This window comes from Brassica napus, chromosome A3 (genome assembly GCF_020379485.1).
Source record: "Brassica napus cultivar Da-Ae chromosome A3, Da-Ae, whole genome shotgun sequence".
NCBI classification, from domain to species: Eukaryota; Viridiplantae; Streptophyta; class Magnoliopsida; order Brassicales; family Brassicaceae; genus Brassica; species Brassica napus.
The window spans coordinates 25,841,669-25,864,652 of NC_063436.1; the positions used below are offsets into that span (position 1 = coordinate 25,841,669).

General features: G+C 30.6%; 2 protein-coding genes and 2 long non-coding RNA genes across 4 annotated transcripts; 2 read left to right on the forward strand and 2 right to left on the reverse strand.

Annotated features, from left to right (window-relative positions):
• The first annotated feature begins 1,735 nt into the window (after positions 1 to 1,735).
• LOC106440532 (probable WRKY transcription factor 29) lies at positions 1,736 to 3,296 on the forward strand. The gene is made up of 3 exons (XM_013882226.3): positions 1,736 to 2,213; positions 2,460 to 2,576; positions 2,679 to 3,296. The coding sequence occupies exons 1-3, from the start codon at positions 1,879 to 1,881 to the stop codon at positions 3,124 to 3,126; spliced, it is 900 nt and encodes a 299-aa protein (XP_013737680.1). The 5' UTR covers positions 1,736 to 1,878; the 3' UTR covers positions 3,127 to 3,296.
• Positions 3,297 to 3,785: 489 nt separating this feature from the next.
• On the forward strand, positions 3,786 to 8,102 carry LOC125590036. Its single transcript, XR_007326267.1, has 3 exons — positions 3,786 to 4,620; positions 4,713 to 4,843; positions 4,933 to 8,102. It is a non-coding gene; the product is annotated as an uncharacterized LOC125590036 (long non-coding RNA).
• A 2,872-nt stretch (positions 8,103 to 10,974) lies between these two features.
• LOC106444517 (endoglucanase 20-like) lies at positions 10,975 to 13,773 on the reverse strand. The gene is made up of 8 exons (XM_013885988.3): positions 13,505 to 13,773; positions 13,194 to 13,406; positions 12,603 to 12,803; positions 12,375 to 12,452; positions 12,062 to 12,214; positions 11,853 to 11,961; positions 11,579 to 11,745; positions 10,975 to 11,505 (listed from the first exon to the last, which is right to left on the reverse strand). The coding sequence occupies exons 1-8, from the start codon at positions 13,694 to 13,696 to the stop codon at positions 11,176 to 11,178; spliced, it is 1,443 nt and encodes a 480-aa protein (XP_013741442.2). The 5' UTR covers positions 13,697 to 13,773; the 3' UTR covers positions 10,975 to 11,175.
• A 5,543-nt stretch (positions 13,774 to 19,316) lies between these two features.
• On the reverse strand, positions 19,317 to 22,655 carry LOC106444516. Its single transcript, XR_001288263.3, has 2 exons — positions 22,452 to 22,655; positions 19,317 to 19,690 (listed from the first exon to the last, which is right to left on the reverse strand). It is a non-coding gene; the product is annotated as an uncharacterized LOC106444516 (long non-coding RNA).
• Between the last annotated feature and the right edge of the window lie 329 nt (positions 22,656 to 22,984).

A 22,984-nucleotide genomic window follows, 5' to 3' on the forward strand; every position in this document is an offset into this window, starting at 1 on the left:
CCGAGGATCTCATTTTCCGTCAGAATGTCCGTCAGAATTACGCTGTTTTCTTGTAGTGTATGAACAAGTTTACCAAGATTCAACTTTCTTTTGAAGAGAGAGTAGTGTCAAACTTAAATATAACTCGGTAAAATTGACGGCAAAAATATATTTTTGGTTAACTTATAAGTATGATTATATATTAGATAACAACTGCAAAAATCTATCACGGGTTCCTTTTCACGTATATATGGTTTTATTTAAATAAGGACCAATTATTAGAAAGATAAAACTGAATGGTCAATCTATAGTGATTCCATGCTTAAGAAAAATATACATATAGTTGTTTATGTACGTTTACGGTATCCGCACAACATATACAGATTAACTAGTGCAAGTGGAACCCTACCCATGACGTCACGAATGTTATTCGTAAGTATAGCTAACTTGTAGAGATTAAATTCATTTTGAAAACATGGCAATCATGATGTAAGAGCTCCAATATTTTATTTAACATTTGGTTATCACCAATAAAATATATTCACCAGTGATTTAAAATAATATTGAAATTTATACAATGGACGGAGACGCACCAGTATTGTGTGTATGTATCGGAATGTATATATAAACCGTCAAGTTGGTGCAAGAGGGGATGAAGATTTCTTCCCAGTTGCAAGAGCTAGCTGACTAATATCCATTTAAAATGTTTTTAATTAATTATTTTGTTGACTTTGAGTTGTTTGCCTTTGCATATTGCCTTTTATGGGACTTCAATCACCCGTGCCAACTTCCATTCTCCCTCCCCTAAAAAAGAAAGGCTATCATCTATTCATCATGGACCGAAAAACTTTAAGAGCTTAGTACAAAATTCCACAAATGAATTTTTAAACAAAATATATAGAAGCTAATAATAACTATGATATATAATTAAAAGTTTAACAAATGTATAGCTGTTGCGAATATAACATACTGGCCTATATCTACCTAACATTTTATTTTGTTTGTGTTTACAAATTCAAACTAATTTATTATCAACATTTGAATATCTCTGAGTATGATAGTTAGGCATGTAATATATAGTTAAGAAATCGTAATTATAATTTAAAAGAAAATAGAACAAGCAAAAGAAGAAGATATTATTGGAGAATCTTTCTTTAGTCTTAGTTGGAAGATATTGTTCTTAAAGGTATCCCTATTCTAATATAGAGGCGTGGGGTTCTTGGACCAAACTACATATTACCACAAGGCTTAAGATAAAGTAATAATACCCTCTAAAAAATTTTGTAATCAAAAGACGGTTACTATCATATTTGGGCACTATTCTATAAACATATTTATTTACATCCAATTGCTCGTTACGTGTACACAAGGTAAGCTAGACTTATGTGCCACAATAAACACACACAGAATTTACAAGTTTGAAATTAGTGACAAAACCATTTTATATATATAAAAATGCTAGTGTACTGTGTACGTCATACATGCATGTACAAATGCCGCTTTCGGTATTTAATTTTAGTAAAAGCAACGATATCTAAATTTTCTCTAACTGTATATGCTTTAAAAAACATATTGATATTGCCAATATGGATTTTTCTGAATTTTGTGTTTGAATGATAATTTGAGATATTTTGTCGGAGATGGATATTTGACAAGTAAACAAAATTGAATTAAAATCCAAGTTTAGGTACGAATTGACTTTTTCAAAAGTCTACTCAATAAATTGTAAAAGCTGAAATGACTAACGGGTTTAGATGGGAAACGGAAGAAAACCCTAAACAAAAAACAGTCCATTTTTTCCTTCTTTATATAAACCAATGTTGCCCAAAAGGCATTTTCTCCTCAAAGAAAAAAAAATAAGATAAAAGAGGAAACAAAATCTCGAAGAGAAAGAGAGATATGGGTGAGGTGGCTTATATGGACGAAGGAGACTTAGAAGCAATCGTGAGAGGCTACTCTGGCTCCGGAGAAAGCTCCGGCGGGTCTTGCCTCCCATTTGAGACGGCTAGTTTCTACGAACCGGAGATGGAGACAACTGGTTTAGATGAACTCGGTGAACTCTACAAACCTTTTTATCCTTTCTCTACTCAAACTATCCTCACGAGCTCCATCTCTGTTCCCGAAGATTTAAGAAGTTTCCGAGATGATAAGAAACAACGAACACATGGCTGTCTTCTGTCTAACGGATCAAGAGTTGATCAAATCAGAATCACAGAGTCCAAATCGAAGAAGAGGTTAGTTATACTTAAAGTTCTTTAGGTTCTTTAAATGATAAAAAATATATTGAATATTGTTAGATTTTCATATGAATAAAACTGGTTTTAAGTTGTCTTAAATACGATTACAAATTACTAGTAAAATGTATTTGTGGGAGTATATTGTTACCAAAATTGTTGTATCCCCAACTTGGTTTTGTTTTTAAGAATAGACGAATATATGCTCCTTGTTGAATTTAAAAATATTATGATTTATTTCGACAGCAAGAAGAACCAACAGAAGAGAGTTGTTGAGCAAGTGAAAGAAGAGAATCTGTTGTCGGACGCATGGGCGTGGCGTAAATATGGGCAGAAACCCATCAAAGGATCTCCGTACCCAAGGTCTTAAATAACTAATCCCGGTTTAGTTTGATCTTATTCTTACTCTTAGCCAAACGTAACCGGTTTAACTTAATCTCTCGACTTTCGGTTTCCTTTCTTCAGGAGTTATTACCGGTGCAGCAGCTCAAAGGGGTGTTTAGCAAGAAAACAAGTTGAAAGAAATCCTCAGAACCCGGAAAAGTTCACCATAACGTATACGAACGAGCACAATCATGAGCTACCAACCCGGAGAAACTCACTAGCTGGTTCAACTCGAGCCAAATCTTCCCAACCTAAACCGTCCATAACCAAAAAATCTGGAAAACTAGTGGTTTCTTCTCCCACAAGTAACCCGGTGATCACATCCGCTGATGAATCTTCCGTTGCTGTTCAAGACATGGGGATTTCAGAAATGCGTACCTACCAAGCGACCGAAGAAATAGAAGGCATGAGTACCAGTTTACCATCGGATTTGTTGTCTGGAATGGGAAATTTTCCATGCTTTACTAGTGACTTCGATGAACTATTGAATAGCCAAGAGTTCCTCAATGGGTACTTATGGAATTATTAGAGAACGTTAGGTGTGTATGAATATATAGTCAAATTTATATTATAGTTGCATTGCGGCCGTTGAGAAAAATGTATAAATGTCTAGTCTCTGTAGGAGATTAGAGCGCCATAGTTTTCTTCTTGTTTCCAGCTTAACTTTTGAGTTTAGCCTAATAAAATTCGTTTTTCCTTCTTGACATATAAATGCTAAGACAAACCATTTTATCCAAGTTCTTACATATCAATTAAAAATATGATTCTAGAACGACTAAGTCCATATTTGTCACTGTTCTAAAAAAGAGTCCGCCTAAACATTAGACGCGTAGGCTACAAAATGGAAATGTCCTCTGGACGGTCTAGACAGGCATTTTAAAAGATTTATTATGCATTATAGTCACCACACCAGTATACTGTGTGCTCAAAAACAAAAATCACCAATATACTGTACAACTCACCAACTTAGCCGCATTATAAGGAGTCAAATGAATGTGAAAACTATTTCTCTAAATAATTATTGGCAACGAATTTATATTCAAATAAATGGTCAGTTGTTGTTTGAAATAGACGCGTGATCTTAATGGTTTTATGCAAAATTTTAATTCTGTAATAGCTAAATGTTACTTTAGTTTTTTACTTTATTTAAAAGTCAGATAGTATAATTAGTCTAAGCGAGAATATCTATAATAATAAAGGAGACTTTTCTCCCACCTCCTGCAGCCACGTCATCAGGTAGAGTAGGGCGTTTTGCGCCAGGTGTCACTTCGAAATTTCCTTCATCGCCTGATTCCGTAACTTTTGTTGGGCTGGGCTTATGTTTTCATGTTTAGTGTAATATATTGAACTTGCTTCTGGGCTTCTAAAATCACTGTGTTATAGATTCAAACCCAGTGAACTATAGGGTTTTTTTCATCTTCTCACTTTGACTTTCTTTCGCATCTCACAGTCAAGTTTTCTAGAAAACAAAACGCCTACCAACTCACAGTAACGCCTTCACCTTGCATTAATATGTTCTTTAATCAGAGCTGTAACGTGATTAACCCATTGCTTCCATTCTGAAGCATTCAATCAATCTCACCAGCTTCTTCCAAGGTAACCGAAGGACGCTCCGCTTATAAATGTGTATGCTCGCAGCGATGAACAGAGTATCTTCTCCGAAATCAAAAAGAACGATCTCTGTTAGTAACCATCTCCAACAATGGCGAGTTCCTCCATCTTGCTTGCTGATTTAAAAGTTGACCTCTGCTTGAACACCGTAAGATTAGAAACATTTTAGCTTCTTTATCACCTTGATTGCATGTTTTAGAGTTATCCGATGAGATTCTTGTCTGGAATCTGCAAGTTTTCGATGATCAATACTTTATGATAGATTTACTTTATTATTACGGATTTTTGTTAATTTCAGATTCCTCGATTGACAGTGATGAATGGCGGGAGCCAACATTGAAAGCATTTACAAACCTTGTGTGCTCATGTTTGTCAGGAATCTCCAGATGAGAAAGTTTATGTCCAACAAATAGTAAGTTTTGCGTTTAAAAAAAGTTAATTGCGCCTATGTCTAAAGACTAAATCGTATAGTTAGCATGGTAAATACTTTAATGGTTGGTGCAGATCTTGAAGCCTGCTTTGGAGAATGATTGTGGCATACTCAGGATGATCTGCACGTTGGACTCTAAACGTACAAGACTTTCTTTGTAACAACAAGTGAATTCTTACCAGGATATTTAATCGATATGGTCAATGTGAGCACTTACTTCCCTTTTGCTTGTGGTGTCCTATAATGTTTTATGTTTTAATCTTTTGGGATTTGACACATCTTTCTTCTTCCCAGATATAACAGAAGACAAGGACAAGCCTTTTTACCATTACATGCAAACATGTTTCTACTATTTAGTTCTTTGCTTTTCCTGTTTGACCGGAGCTCCAAACTCACAGAAGAGGTTCAGAAAAATACTGTGATTGGTGGTTAGTGAAAATACTAAAGCGATGCTGGAACAATCGGTCCAGCAAGACTGGGAGAGCAGTCAAACTCATTGAATTTGGTACAATGCATTGTCTCTGTACAACGTTATCACATTGCAGGTGATCATTTGTCTTTTTCCTACTCTCTTTCGTTATATATTGCAAATCCATGTTGCTGATTGTGTTTTTACCTCCTTAATTTTCTTTGCAGTATTCCGATCTTGACTGTAGAAGGAAAACATATGATGAAAACCACATAAGAGAAAATTAGGATTGCATCTAATAGCTTAGTAAGCTGTGCAACTTTGACCGTATAAGATTTGTGCTCCGGTTGTAAAGATACGACTTTTTCTTTGCTTACTTGGGAAAGCACCAACTTAAGTACACAACTTTGATACACAATACAAAAGCTTTGATTCATGCCTCGAACATGTTCCATCACTTTAGCAAGTCCACACTATGTGTGCTTCCAAATGGCCATGAGTTCAGACATTATTTTTGCTGTTGCCACACAAGATTCTAATTCATATACATGAAAAAAAGAGGCATCTGTTGGAAAATCAAAAACTAATTAGATACAACAAAAATTTGACCAAAATAAAATAGATATAACAAAATAAAATAATAAATATTTAGTGAAAATACTTAACTAGCTTCAACTTGGTAAAAACTATTTAGCAAATAGTAAATTAGTTAATTGTATAGATAATCTAAAATACATAAATTTCAAAGATGAATAGAAAATATCACAAAAAAAAATTTATAATATAGTTCTTCAAATTTCATCAAACCTAGAACCATGAAAAATAATAAAAGGGAATCTCACATATATTTTTTTTGTTACCAATTTCAAGCATAGACAAATTAACCAGAAAATGATAGAAGCACAATAAATTATTAATATGTAATCAAAATAAATATTTTACAAAAAATCAGTTTAAAAATAATAATATAACAAATAAAATCATAAAGTTAACAAAATTACTCAATAGAACTTGTGCTTGGTAAAAAAATTCGTCAACAAATATTAATTTAGTAAACATATATAATATAATTTAAAAATATTACTTCAAAATAAATAGAAAAAAAAACTATACGACTTAATAATATTACGAAGGGAAGAGTTCAAGATCGGTAAAGCTTACATGGACAAATTTGAGAACTAAGCAAAATAAAAGCGAACAAATAATGAAAGCTCATCAAGAGATCTTTCCACGAATTAAAATAATCAAACTATCATGTTATTTAACAACATATAAGAATACAAAACAACAATTACATTTCACAACATGAACATCAAAATAGGTGTGACACCTACTATTGCAGTAAACACATGAAAAACATTTGTTTTTAAGCTAAAGATGTAAGTTTACGACACTCTTTTTTATCCTCGACGCACCGTCTGTAGCTCCTCCACAAACCTCTAAGTATTTCAGGAACACTTCAAGAAGCTCATCCATCAAGCCACTGTTTAGAATAGTTTGTTGAGTTTCAGGAGAAAACTTGAAGAGATCTTCGCTTACACATGTATAAAGATCAGTGAGACCAGAGAGACCGTCACAGACCATGGTCTCCGACTCTGGCGAAGACAACCCCAGAGCTCTAACCTTGGAGACCACTTCTTGAATTCTCCTAACACTCGAGTGAGACCGAACTGGTAAGTTAACACATCTCGGTTTGTATGCTCTGTGGAGTCTTGGAGATAATGAAGAACATATACACTCAAGTAATGATGATAAAAATTGAGGTTTTCGAGTTATGCTTTGTTTGGTCTTTTAGCTCTAGGGTTAATATAAACATACATAATGATAACAAATGTCAATGAGTAGGGCCTATAGCTAGCGCTAGACGTGAAGACCATGTGAAGTGAGTGTGGGTGTTTCACGAAGCAGAAGCAGAAGCACAAGACTTAAAGCTTGTGGGAAAGTAAAAATAAATAAACAAATAAATAAATTCATATTAAAAATTAACAAAATCTAATTACAACTATGTACATTAATGTAAAAAGTTGCAAAGTCTGGACAAGCATGGCAATACATAACATAGGTCTGAAATTATTGTCCGGGATCCGGATCTGATCCGAGATCCACTCCAAATCCGCTCCATAAATAGGATATCTGGAGTGCCCGAATATGAATCTGGATAGTAAAATCATGGTCCGTCAAAACCGAATCCGGATCCGGATATCTTAATTTTTTAGATATGGATATCCGGATCTGTATTTTAAAAATATATTAAATTTTTAAATATCATTAATATTAATATTTGATATATTAATATTTATACATAAATTAATATTATAATATTTTATTTTATTTAAATATTATACACACATATATATATATATATTTATAAATCTAAAATTAATAATTGATTTAAGTATTATTTAAAATTTTAGTAATTAAAAAAAATATTTTTTAATATTTTTACGGATCCGAATCGAGCAGCGGCTGCATCAAACACTCCTTAACAAAACGCAAAGAAAGAAGATGCTGATTCATATGAGGTGACCCTAGACGAAGACTTTCTCACTGCCCTGGAATATGGAATGCCTCCTCCTGCTTCTGGAATGGTACTATATCTTATTTTCTTTCTTGTATACGAGTAGATTAATAGTATTGACGTTGCTTAATTTTCATAGTCAAAAACATTACCAAGCTTTGTATGCTCAAGTACTTATATAAGTTCTCTTATTGTTTTTCCGTCTTTCCTAGAGGCCTGGTATTGACAGGCAGGTGATGCTGTTGACAAACTCTGCGCGTATAAGAGACGTCATTACCTTTCCTGTTCTGAAGGTTCAGCAGTAATAATTGCGCCTAACGTGGTAATACATGTTGTAGCTTTAGCATTCCTTGTGTATCTTTTTTTTGGCTATTTCTCGAGCTGAGGAAGTTGGAAGAAGCTTGTGTAACATACGCAACTGGATAGTAAAAAACAAATCCAATGATCTTTTGCTTGATACGTGCTTGAGAATGAAATAGACGTACAATAATACATACGAAAATAGTTCCATCATGTTTCAGAGCTCTGGGATCAAACCCAATATCAGAACATTCAACATCCTCCTTGATTCATATGGGAAAAGAGGAAACTACAAGAAGATGAGTGCTGTGATGGAATTCATGAACATAGTCACCTACAATATGGTCATTGACGCCTTCGAGAGAGGAGACTTGAAACAAATGGATTTTGCTCTACTTTGTCATTTTATAGGATTTTGAAAGGTAGTTTTCAAAACTTATAGAATAGTATGAATCTCGGATTAGTTGATAAATGATTTATAAGCATTGTAAAATTTTATATGTTCTTATCAAACTTTTTGAACTCTTCTAATTTCTTAATATGCGACTACTACTATTACTGTACGCAAATGAAAAAATTTAAAATTGTCTATTTCATTTGAAATGCGTCCTATAACTTTACATCATCAAATAATGTTAACGTAGGGATAAACAACCCCGTTTATTTTCTCAACCAATAAAATATTGTATCTGAGTATTTGTTTTCTTTGTCAAACAAGTAGCATTTTGTAATATGCTCACAAACACCGGACACTATTAACATTATGTGAACTATAAAATCGACACCTACCCAGAATAAGATCATCTCTATGACTTCCTTGATGCAATAACATGTCACATTTTTAAAAGGAAACTGCCTCGACACAAATAGCAACTACAAAAGTCGATTTTCAAATTCGACAACGATAGCCACAAACAAATTTTTATAGTTACATAACACGAACAGTGATTGTTGATTGTTGATTGTTGATCGTATATGTAGATTCGTATATATAAATTTAAGTAGATTCAAAAATATCATTTTTTCAACATATTTTCATTTTCATATTTTAAAACATATTTTCTTTACGAAATCTATAAAACGAATTTACAAATTCATGTAAGAAGAAAACATACGAACCCGGCGCGTAGCGCCGGAATACCACTAGTATATATATATGTCTTTGATTCTAGTATAAGATAAATGCCATGCTATATTCGTTAAATTTTTTTTTTTTTTTGCACACAAGTAGATTCGTTAATTTAGCAACTAATCAAATATGTCTAGACTTATATAAAAATTTAAAGTTAGTCTTGAATAATTAATTCACACTAGATTTTGACCCGTGCATCCGCACGAGTATTTACTTCTTTTTTTATAAATATATATTTGTTGTAAGTCATGAAAATGTCATATTATTATTTTGTATTAAATGTTATTTTGTTTTCTTGTAAGTATAATATAATATTTCATCTATTATTTTTTAACAAAAATATGTTGCTATTTTTTTTGTCACTATTATATGTCATATATGTTCATCATATAATTAATCGTATTTTATAAGTACCATAATATAAATAATCATATAATGAATAATATTTTATACGTACAATCATATAAATAATCATATATATTATTTTTTTAAAACTTAATATGAAATATAAAAACCATAATTTAAGTTGGTATTTGAAATTGAATTTTGTATTTTTTTCTTATATATATGTAAAAAATATTTTGATAATGGTTACTGGAAAATATTTTAGTAAAAAGCAAATTTTGAATATATATATATATTTTTTGAATCAATTTTTGATATAAATTAATTTTAAATTAATATTTTGATTTAAAATATGTGTAAATAATTATTTTATACAAAAAATGGTTTTAGGTAATTAGATTGGATCATTTTCGTATATTTTAAAGCTGACCAGATATATAGTTTCACATAATATAATAGACTTCTAATTTTTCTAAATAACATAAACCCATTATTATTTTTAATATACTATTATCCATGTTTCAAATAATTTTTTTTACTGTTTCCATGTTTTCAAACAGTTCTTAAATGTACTTTTATTTTAATAAGATAGATATTGATATCTAAATTATATTTGAATTTCGTATATTGCAGTTAGATATTATGGGATTTAATCCTAAAATGTTAATCAGGAAATGTATATTAATTGGAGCATTAGTGGTTATCTAAATTTTAGGAAGTTATTGAATTTGTTAATATACGGAAATAAAAATTTATATGAGTAATCAAATGTACGTTAGAGATTTGATTTTCAATTGTTTGATTATATTTATGTAATATATTGATTGTCAAAACATATTTGGCACGAAATTATTGTTTACATACAGTAAAACCTCTATAAATTAATAATGTTGGGACTACACCAAAACTATAATTTTTTTATTAATTTATCGATATACTAATTGAACCAAAAATTCAATTTGAGACTATAAAATTATATTATTTTATAAAAAATATAGTGTATATTAATTTATAGAGTATTAATTTAAAAAAGATTATACTGTATTTGCAAGATTTTTGGATGATTGGTTAATATTATATTTTATTTTCAAAAATTTCTTGTACATGAAAAAGAATGATTACAAAAACAGAACCAGTTGATTTCTTTAACCGAATGATTTATATAAATAAAGACCAAAACATGACCAGTTGTGTACCTTCTAAAAGTTCATTATACAAAAAAAATATTTGTAATATACATATAAGAGGTCATCAATATCATAAGTTATATATTGTGTCTCGGTTTCAACTTGTAAGAATCATTATCAAAAGTCGAAATTGTTCTCATGATTATACGATATATGCATGTAGACTATTACGTGAAAATATGTTTCAGCTCAGATAATTATTGTTAATAATAAGTAATGGGCTTCAACGATATCTAGTCGTGAAAACTTTGCCCGAGATTTAATTATTAAAAGTTAAGAGATAATGGTATTTGATGGTAATTAGTGAAGAAAAATCAGGGTTGAATATTAATTGTACTTCAGTTTTAATAGTTTAGATGGATGGTTATCATAATAAAAAGATCTTGGCCCGCAACTATTTTTTATTTGAGAAAGAAATAAGTCCAATATATATATATACAGAAAATCAAATAAATTTCATTTTATTTAACTATAATACAATGATATATGTGTTTGTCCATATATTTTTGAGGCAAATGATACATCCCCTGGTTAAGTATTAAATTTTTCAGTCTAATAGTTGTTTGATATTCTTATTTGCTAATATTTGGTTTACCCACTGCTAAATTTAAGAGTGAGTTTGTCTGGTAGAATTTTTCCCGGTGCTCTAGTTAGAATTCCGGCAAATCAGAGCTGCAACGGGCCCAATAAAGGCGGCGTTGATGTAAGTTGTGGGCTCTGCATGGGCGTAATCTGATCTTTTATCGCTAAAGTGATCTGATTTGTCCGGCCCCCCAACAATTGCGCCGGTATGCTCATTCGGGTTTGGTTGATCAGAGTTAAAGTATGAAAATCCTCCTTTGCAGTCAATTTTGTCCGGCTTAGATTTGATTGATGGTAAAGATGAGCTTCTATGATGAGGCTGTGTTGGGCACTTGTTCCCGAATCCCACCATGTAAGACATTTTCTTTGGATTATTTCCAAGAATGTAATCAACCTGAAAATAAACCGACCGGTTAAAAAATGGGATGGTGCATAAAACTAGTCTAGTATGGAGCTTATTTTATTACCTGTGATTTGGCGAAATCATGAATTTGTGACGCAGTGAACTTGGTTGAACCACACTGGATTGAACCGACCCGGGCTCGAGTTAGAGTTTTTGAGTAATGGAACAAAACTGTTGTAGCCGCTGTTGCATATTGTAAGTTACTACCGTCTCTAGTAAACAAAAGGCCACCTGAATAACCAAAAGTATAAACATAATTATAAAAACCAACACCAACCAAAAAATATAATAATAAACAAACCAATTTTTTGGTTATCTAGATAACCAGTGAAAATTACCAGGAGTTGGTTTAATTTGTTGAGAGCTACTTCCTGGCATCAATGCGCAGACGAATGACTCAACATCGTTCTTAAATTTTCCCAATTCATTCTTCCCATTGTAGAACTCCTTAAAGAAAATAAGTAAAGGAGAAGTACTAATTAAATTCAAACTAAATTTTCTTGTTGTAGAATTGTAACGAACTTGATTTATATATATGAGTACTAACTGATGCGAGTAGAGCCTGAGCTCCGGCAAATTTATTGTCCCAGCTGAATTCATTCACCGCTTGGCTCCAACCTTGATTGCTTACAACATAACTTAGGTATTTATTTTCTCCTGTTGCCTTGTATAACCAAGCCGCAGCCCATAATAACTCGTCCTTTATACCACAAAATAATTTGAAAATAAAGTATATTATTGTTATCTCAATACAAAAAGTAATTCATTTATATTACATGTAAGTATTCGTTTAGTTTACTTAGAGATTGGATTGAGCCATTTATTGAATCATGTGTACCGGTCTAGTTCGGTTTAATTACATTGTAGCCTGAGTGTGAACAGTAGAAAGGGCAAGATGCTTGATATGAACCTCTGTGCTGATCAGCAAATTCAAATAGCTGCAGAAAATATATAAAGCTTATGTTAAACCTTTTGATAAAAAAAAGCTTATGTTAAACCAAATAACTAAGCATATACATGACCTCGTGATTGATTCTTAGGATCATAAGGTATGTTGGAATTCATATATATATATAAAGTATACTAACGGATTTTGCATGGCTTAGAAGCGTGGATGAATATTTAGAATCGAACGATTTGAAAACAAGTGAGGCGGAGGCAAGAGCGGCTGCGGCTTCACTGGCGACTTCAGATCCGGGGGAAGAGGATGATATCTTGTAGAGAGTTCTGGCTGTGTCCATATCTTCTGGCCTCTGCCAACAAGCATGATCTGCGTTCCCATCTCCTACCTTTCATAGCCATTATGAAAACAATTTTAAGAAATGAATTAAATTTTGATATTTTAATACGAATCCCACTTTTTGGGGTGTACGATTCATACTAATTCTCATAAAAAAAATTAGTGGATTTTTTTATAAAAAATATTAATATATTTTACATAAAAGAAATTTAAAAAACTTGAAAATGCAACCGTCCATACTTTTTTTTTTGACGGCCGCCATACTAAAACGAATTTGAGTATTCGCAGTGTGAAAACAAATAATCTTAGATTTTTCTCAGACCGTCGTCGGCATCTTTTTCCGCTCGGCATTTTTAACCAGAACATACCAAACTGTCTTGGTTCGGATGGTTAAGATATGATTACTTTAGATTTTGAACAATATAAAAATGGATTTTACCTGTGTATATAGTGTGGTGGGAGAAGGATGAGCCCGGATGATAAAATCGGTTCCCCATTTAATAGCAGACCGGAGATAACCGAGTTGGTTTACAGAGGAAATCTCTTTTTGGTATTCAATAGCGGCCCAACTCAATAAGGTTGTGGTAAATGCCATTGGCCACACGAATTTTACGTTGTCGCCTGCATCATAGTAGCCTCCAATCAAATTTACCTGGAAAATGAAAGGAAAAATTCAATTTCTAACAATAAAAGCACAGCACAATTCGGTTAGAGAAAATTATGCGAAAATATTGATGAGATGCGGTTTACGTTATCCGGTGAACCGTCAGAGAGGGCAGAATCAGCTCGCCAATTAACACGTTGTTTAACCGGGAGTTTTCCGGATCGTTGGCCTTCAAAGAACAAGATGGACTTGTTTAGTGCATGTCCATAATCAAGAGTTCCCAAGCTTTGGAAAGCCATGATAAGAACAACTAACATTACCAATAAGAGCTTGCCCATTATTATCACTATAATTTTTTTCAGAAATGTTTCCTTTTTGAAATGGTTTTTGCTCTATCTTAATTATGCATGAAATAGTTCATGGGGGGTATTTATAGATATTCCATGCAAGTTAAGTTGCGTACGTAATTTCATTTCATGATCTGTTTCACGTAATTTTAGGTTAATTTAGCTACGCTGTTTTTTCTTCTAATAACCTTTTATTACACTTTTTGCTTAATTAAAAAACTGTGACCCAAATTACCAACAAGAATTAAGTCTCGATAAATACGGACTCACAATGAAAGGTTTTCAATATAGCAAGTTGTTATTTTTGACATTTTAAATGAATCTTCATTTGCTAACCGAGGAAACATCTCCTATCATTGAAAAAGCAAAGGTAGAGAATTATTGTCCCCACGAGAGGGGAATAACGGAGACGGAAAAGATCCCAGTGAACCCACCAATAAATTCTTCAAATAAGATAAATTTACTATAACACGCAGAGGTTAAAATTTACGGGCTTGGGTTAAAACTTACAGGCTTAAATTAAAACTAGATCACATCTCATTCCCCTGATCATGGCTTTATCAATCTCATACCGATCTTAAGCTATCTAGGGACTAGGATTAGTAATATCTCTTAACTAGATCATCTTGTTTGGATCACTGATTTTATCTATCAAGTTTTATGGGTTTTCCACTAAATTATTAACAATGACTATTACCAAACCTGAAAAATAAATGGACTAATTGTTAATATTAGAAAGCAGAAATTGCAAATTAAGCATGAGATGTTCCAACCTTCAACTCCCTAAAGACACACACTTAGGACAGTAACCAACTTCGCTAATAGTATTTGTCTTCAAAAATAATCGGCGTTCAAAATACTTATTATATGCAAACCTATGTTAACCCGTTTTCACTTGGAGCGGGCTCACTGCCAGTGAATATATTTGCCCACATATGTTCTTAAGTTTCATCTTGTCATTTTTATATATTTATATTATTAAAACATGATCCTATTGTCTTTTTCAACTTAACCTACCATTTTCTTTATTAACATTGCATCTATCTATATTATTAAAGTTGAAGTACACATTAAGATTGTTTGACAATATAGATAGTAGATAAAAAAAATAGTACTGTTTGGAAACATGAATAGTAGTAAGTTAGGAAAAAAATAATGGGCTTATGCTACTAAAAATTAGAAGTCCATTACATTATATTAAAAAGTAATGGGTCTATGTTATTTGATATATAATATATTCAAATCAAAATAATAATTTAAAATTGATTTATATCAAAAATTCATTCAAATATATATATATATATATATATATATATTCAAAATTTGATTTTTACTAACATATTTTCTAATAACTATTATAAAAATGTTTTCAATATATATAAGAAAAATACAATACAAAGCCCAATTTCAAACACCAACTTAAATTATGGTTTTTATATTTCACATTATTTTAAAATATAATCTATGTGATTATTATTAATTATAAGAAAACTTATTTGATGGTACGTATAAAATACGATTAATTAGATGATAATACATATTTTGTAACTTATGATGACACATATAGGATATATATATATAATAGTGATTAGGGGTGGCGTTCGAGTTCGTTTTCGGATCTTTTTGGGATTTCATGTTCAATTCAGATCTTTGAGGATTTGGTTCGGATTTGGATAACCAATTTAAATAGGTTTGGTTTAAATATTTGGATAGAAAATCAATAATTATTTAAGTATTTTTGGAGTTTTGAGTATATTTTAACTATTTAAGATATTTATGTTTGATTATTTGTATATATTTTCAACCATTTAAGCGAACTTAAAAGTTTACATCATATATATAAGTATTTAAGCGAACTTAGAAGTTTACATCATATTTCAAGCATTTAAGCGAACTTAGAAGTTTACATCATATTTTCAAGCATTTAAGCGAACTTAAAAGCTTACATCATATATTTCAGTATTTACGTTTGATTATTTGTATATATTTACATCATATATATTCTGGATGTTTTTATATATATTAAATCAAAAAATAATTAGTATATATAAGTATATAAATCTATTTTGGATACCCAAAATACTTCGATTCGGATCGGATTAGATTTCAATTCTTCAAATACCAAAATTTTGAATAATTCGGATATTTATTCAATTCCGATTCGGATTTAGTACTATTTATTCGGATTGGGATCGGTTCAATTCTTCGAATTCGAGTTTATTGTCCAACCCTAAATAGTGACATAAAAATCAAATAGCATCATATTTTTTTAAAAAATACACCCGCACGCCCGTGTTTCATTAAGGACAATCAAATAATATTAATAACACATCAATATTGGGTTCTTCGGATCTAGCCAACATCAGATCTCTCTTGGGCCATTTGGGCCGATTAAGAAATCAGATCCAATTATCACATTTTTTTTCCTTTGGGCTTTTGAGTCAAATTTCAAATATTTTTTTCAACTATTCTTGATTATTAGTTTTTTATTTTCTTAATATAATTTAAGTATTCATAAAAAAAAATTGAACTTTTTCATTGAAAAGTATAAATCTTTATTAAAAGTATATAATTTTTTTAATTAAAATATTAACCACATAATAAAATTAATTTATCAGAGTTATACCAACTTAATTCATTAAAGAATTTAAGTTTAATTTTTTAAACATAAATAGTCATTTAAAATGAAATACGATAAATAAAGATAAAAAGTTTAAGTTTTTATAAGATAAAACACAAATATATGAAAAAATTTCATTTACTAAATATTTTGAAAAAAAATAAATAAATCCGCGCTTTGAAAGCGCGGATCAAAATCTAGTAAAACCATCTTATTTCCGATGAAGAATTTTTACTATTGCAATTTATATCGTCTGTCTTAGAAATGCATATGAATATCGATCTTGTGTTAACAAACAATAAATTTGAAGGTCTTACATATTCTTATTGGTGTAAAATTGTTCGTCAATTAAGTTCCGAAAAAAAAAATATTGCTCGTCTATTATGTTTACTGTTTACATATATGTCCATAATTCTTTTTTTTACTGATAATAATTATTTTTGTACGATATGTTATAGATGCTTCTATGTTAGAAGATTAAATTTATCTCAACAAAATGTCAATATAACAAAGATTGTGCAAGTTTTTTGTTTACAAGGGGTCACACTCAAATACTCCGGTTTCATGCCTAGATTTTTGGATATATATAACACACATTAATCTTGTCTATGCAAGAAAACGCAATAAGTGGCGTTTATCACGTTTCAGAAAAACTGATCGACCATTAGTGATATGGGGATGCCGTGCCGTAGAAATGGCGGTATAAATATCTAGCACCCATTCCTCAAAACGTCAATGTAAGATTTTGCCGTTGGTTTTTGATTTTCCTTTCTGCTGTCATAAAACTTTTAATTTATTCATTATATAAATTATAACTAATAACTATGATGTCCCTCTTCTTGCAAACCTGTTGCGGAATATTTTGCCTGTTTGTTCATTGTATGTTTTCTCCTTTCTCTTCATATTTTTTTTTTCAAGAAAAGAAAGGAACACATCAAGCTTGGGATGGTCCATCCATCGAATGTACTACTTCATTTTGTTTAGTTATAACATATACAGTTATGCACTACAGTTATCCTTTACAGGATTTTTGTTCTAGCTGACTCTCGATGGCTATTGACGTTATCTTCATGGTTTTAGAAAATTGGTATACCGTGTAAAAGTGTGAAAATCGTAATGATTTTCAGTATATGATATATATACTTTCTAATGTTTCTCTATTTTTTTGTAAAATTTAATAGACTGTAAATGATTTTTGTGTAAACCCACATGCATTGTTTTTAAGGTTGCCGATATTTTCCCATGTTATTGTAACTTCTTTTGATGTACCGGTGAATGAAAGAGACGTACTATTTTTGTGTAAACCCACATTTCGGCTATCTGATGCAACACACTAATCCATTGAAAAAAATTCAACAGCCGTCAAAGATTCTAGAACCCTCGTATGATACCTTTTCAGTTTTCACATGTGAATGATACTATTATGTTCTTTAACTACTTCTGTTTTAGTGATGCTATTATGCTAGTGCATAGACATTCTTGCCATTTAATACTATGCTTACTTTTCCTCCGTTTCTGCCAAATGAGATCTTTATAGACGTTTTCAACCCAAAAGAAGTTCAGATAATTACAACATGTAAATATTAATTTTGGTCAGATTCAATGGTCATAATAAATTGAATTACAGAATGAAATAAAAGGAAGTAATAAATAATTAATTGGAGCAAAATAAAGTGATGGACCTGATGGCAAAGCATGTGACAAAGTTTTAAGTCCACTATTCTATTTTCGTCTAACGCAACTTCGTGTACGTTATACATCTCCCCATTAATAATGCGCTAATTACTCAGCCAATCTTCATTTATGATTGACTTACTATTTTCTATTACTATATGATAATAACTATAATTATTTCAATAACTTCACGCAAAGAAAATCAAAAGAAAAACGCCCAGTTGGTCGTATCTACTGTGTAGAGATCATTGTTTTTCGCTTGAAGCAGAATATTTCTTATGCTAAACTTACACTTCTCTGTCATTCTGAAAATGAACGAAATCTCTGAGAAGTACCAGATACATCGATTTTAGTTTAGCCATACTGCAACAATAACATCCTCATGTGAGTCTCTGACTTGCTTGTACAACGTGTACTGAGGGACAAATCCACACTTGTTTGTTTCCATCGAATATCCAAAGTTTAGTGACATTATAGGCTTTTAGCAAGGTATGTGTACATATATGTTCTAACATAGGTATCAGAATTTGGACTGGAGAGATGAGACCGGGAGAACACAGACGGATCGCTTAGCTAGCCAGAGACGACCCAACTCAGTGACAGCCGAAAGGCAAGTGTCCCATTCTCAAGGTTTCCGATTGTGGGAGAAGTAATATGATTTTTTGTCTACAAAGCCTGACTGGTTTAAACGCAACGGTTGCGATTGCAGGAGTTTGCAGATGCGGACGGTTGTGGCGGTTTTAAGAGATTTGTACAATTGGTTTTACGGTTAGAACACTACGAGAAAATGAGTGTATTGTAACGAATATTTTCGTCACAATATAAAATATTTCGTCACAATATTGACATTGTGACGTATTTGTAACCATATGTATACGGTTGCAATATGATCGTCACAAATTTTGTTTGGTAACAAAAATGTAACAATTGCGACACAAGTTGTGACGATACATAAAAGTGACAAAACAGTCACAATTACAGACTAATAATCAAGTCACAAAACTGTCATATTATGTGACCATTACACCGTCTCAGTTTCGCCACTTGGTGTGACCAAACAGTGGTCACTAATCGTCACAACTAAAGACTAATTGGCCGTCACTAAATGGTATAATTTGCTACTGATTTCTGGTCACAAATCAGTCTTAATTTGATACTAATATATTATCTCGTATTTCTCACAGTTTTTACTAATTTAGTCACGACTTTACTGAATTAAATATATATCCACATATTTTTTTATTTACATTATGTCGTTTGTATTACATTGTGATTTTAATATTTATTTACCAAAAAGAAATAACCTGAAAAGAACAATTATTAAAAATAAAATTTTCATAATATAGTGTAAACTTGAACAACAATTAAGAATGAAAAAAAAACAAATAGCATAAAGAAATTAAAAGCATATAAAATAGCAACAAACTAAAATAGCACCAAAACCAAACTAGTCTGAGCCGAAGCAGAAAGCCTTTATAGTTTCAAATCGTTTCTTGAAGAGCCCATTATGTCGAGATGGGTGGATCATTCCAACATCACGTTGTACTGGAACATGTGCAACTTCTTCCCTATTATACTGGTTCAGAGTTTACACCATGTCTTTAGGAAACAGCAGACTGAGAACCATTAGGTTGGGTATTTGATCATCTCCCATATGAACGCCCACCTATTGTTATTGGTGGTCGAGTCCTCTACAAAGGAAACCAAAAATAAACTGATCAGTGTACATATCTTATTCCTCGCGAAGACAAGAACACAAAACAATCCAACTTTCTTAGAGCATCTCCAAAAGAAACTCTATAACTCCAAATATAGAGTTTTTTGCTCTCCAAAAAGGAACTTCAAAACTTCAAATTTGAAGTTTTGAAGAGTGAAACTCCAAATATAGAGTTTCACTTTTCAAAACTTCAAATTTGAAGTTTCATCTTTTTATTTGCATTTTGGTCCTTACAATTATACATCATATTTATAATTCTTAAATATTTTTTTTGTTTATTGTTTTAATCCTTAAAACTTTTATATCTCATAAATATTTCAAATTTGTTATATAAACTTAAGTTTTACACATGAAATTAAATAAAAAAAATTAAAACAAGATTTATAATATTTTAAAACTAGAATTAAACAACAAGAATATTACAAAAAACCATAATAAAAACTTATTAAAAAGACACATGAAGACATAATTATTACTCAAATTTAAATATTATAACAACACTAATAGTCTGGTAAATTTGCTCCGGAACCTCCAAAATCTCCAAAATATTGTTCAACAAATTTTGTGTAACCGAAGATGATTGTTGTTGTTGCTCTTGACGCATTTTTCGTATGATTCTTTCTTGTTCAGATCGAATGTATTCACGAATATTAACGTCATCGATAGAAGCTAAGTTTTTTAGCAATATTTTATTTTCCTCTTTTATTTCTTTAAAAGCTAACTTTTTTGCTTCATTTTGCAGTCGTAATTCAATCATCTCATGACCTTTTTCCCTGCTTGTTGTACTTTCGTTTAAAAGATCAAGGATTTTTTTCGTTTGATGATATCAAACTATCAACAGACATATTATGAGGATATCCGGTTTCAACAATTTTTGGCTCGTAATCTACAAATAAAAAATAAAGAGAATCATTTCTTACTTCGAAATAGTTGATCATATATGGGAGCATTATGGAAATAATTTTATGCAATAATGTAATATTTGCTTGCAGTTTAATATTTAATTATGTACTTTTATTTATAATTTTATATTTTAGTGTAAGATTTTTTTTTAATTAATATTTCTGTAATATTTATATATATGTATTAGTTATTTATAGAAGTTTTATGAATTTACATCAACTATGACAAACATAAGGATCATAGTGTAAAATATAAATAATTTTGAAGTTAGGTTTGAAGTTTTACTTTTGGAGAAGAACACATTGAAACTTCAAATATAAAGTTTTGGAAACTTCAAAATAGAGTTCCTTTTTGGAGATGCTCTAAGAGCATCTCCAAAAGAAACTCTATAACTCCAAATATAGAGTTTTTTGCTCTTCAAAAAGGAACTTCAAAACTTCAAATTTGAAGTTTTGAAGAGTGAAACTCCAAATATAGAGTTTCACTTTTCAAAACTTCAAATTTGAAGTTTCATCTTTTTATTTGCATTTTGGTCCTTACAATTATACATCATATTTATAATTCTTAAATATTTTTTTGTTTATTGTTTTAATCTTTAAAAAATTTATATCTCATAAATATTTTAAATTTGTTTTATAAATTTAATTTTTACACATGAAATTAAATAAAAAAATTTAAAACAAGATTTATAATATTTTAAAACTAGAATTAAACAACAAGAATATTACAAAAAACCATAATACAAACTTATTAAAAAGACACATGAAGACAGAATTATTACTCAAATTTAAATATTATGACAACACTAATAGTATGGTAAATTTGCTCCGGAACCTCAAAAATCTACAAAATATTGTCCAAACAAATTTTGTGTAACCAAAGATGATTGTTGTTGTTGCTCTTGACGCATTTTTCGTATGATTCTTTCTTGTTTAGATCGAATGTATTCACGAATATTAACATGATTGATAGAAGCTAAGTTTTTTAGCAATATTTTATTTTCCTCTTTTACTTTTTTAAAAGCTAACTTTTTTGCTTTATTTTGTAGTCATAATTCAATCATCTCATGACCTTTTTCCTTGCTTGTTATACTTTCGTTTAAAAGATCAAGGATTTTTTCGTTTGATAATATCAAACTATCAGCAGCCATATTATGAGGATATCCGATTTCAACAATTTTTGGCTCGTAATCTACAAATAAAAAATAAAGAGAATCATTTCTTACTTCGAAATGCACTAATTGATCATATATGGGAGCATTATAGAAATAATTTTATGGAATAATGTAATATTTGTTTGCAGTTTAATATTTAAGTATGTACTTTTATTTATAATTTTATATTTTAGTGTAAGATTTTTTTAATTAATATTTCTGTAATATTTATATATATGTACTAGTTATTTATAGAAATTTTATGAATTTACATCAACTATGACAAATATAAGGACCATAGTGTAAAATATAAATAATTTTGAAGTTAGGTTTGAAGTTTTACTTTTGGAGAAGAACACATTGAAACTTCAAATATAGAGTTTTGGAAACTTCAAAATAGAGTTTCTTTTTGGAGATGCTCTAAAGTGCTCCAGAAGTGGCCAATAATAAAATATGTGTATAAATAATCAATCAAATTTTGTTTAAGAGAACGATTCCAAAGAACTATAAATAATAAAATTGTAGAGATTATCAAAGCTCTATAAGAAAGTGGTCAAGCACAAGTTTCAAAGCAAACATTGATAAAACGCTTCTAGTTTTCAACCTATATGGCTCCGATATCATATTCGCAAACAAGTCATCCATAAATAAAAGGGATTATGGGTGATGAGAAATAAACCTTTACAGCACCAGATCCAGCAAGAGGAAAAGCTTTCACAGGTATGGTTCCTCTGAGAGGGTATTTTTAGGCTTATAATTTTGACGGCAAGTTATGAAGTTTTTATATATTGAGAAAACCTGTAGGGTGTATGATGGCTTAGGGCATCTCCAACCCTACTCCATTTTCAACTCCAAACATCATTATGGAGTAAAATCTTCTCCAACCCCACTCCATTTTGGAGTTGAAAATGGAATAATGGCTAGGGTTACTCCATTTATGGAGTAATCTTACTCATTACTCCATTTTGGAGTTGGACTTTTTTTATTTATAAAATGGTCCTTTAAATCTTTAATGTTTCTATTTTTTACTTAAATAATATTTAAAATGATACAATAACATGAAAATAGTATATTCCACAAAAGATTATTTAATAATTTTAAATAAATACATAAAATAACAGAAAACATAAATAATTAAAATAAAAATAAAAATAACATAAAATAAGTAATTTAATAATCTGGAAAATCCGTTCCGGATCCGCTAAGGTCGGT

Bases quoted from the DNA above. Each gene is read 5' to 3' on its own strand.
- LOC106440532 (XM_013882226.3), top strand. From the start codon at position 1,879: ATGGGTGAGGTGGCTTATATGGACGAAGGAGACTTAGAAGCAATCGTG. The intron at 2,214-2,459 runs GTTAGTTATACT...TTATTTCGACAG, and splicing joins GAGTCCAAATCGAAGAAGAG to CAAGAAGAACCAACAGAAGA. The intron at 2,577-2,678 runs GTCTTAAATAAC...TCCTTTCTTCAG, and splicing joins AAAGGATCTCCGTACCCAAG to GAGTTATTACCGGTGCAGCA.
- LOC106444517 (XM_013885988.3), bottom strand. From the start codon at position 13,696: ATGGGCAAGCTCTTATTGGTAATGTTAGTTGTTCTTATCATGGCTTTC. The intron at 12,804-13,193 runs GTAAAATCCATT...TGGCTATGAAAG, and splicing joins CCACCACACTATATACACAG to GTAGGAGATGGGAACGCAGA. The intron at 12,453-12,602 runs GTTAGTATACTT...TATTTTCTGCAG, and splicing joins TTCTAAGCCATGCAAAATCC to CTATTTGAATTTGCTGATCA.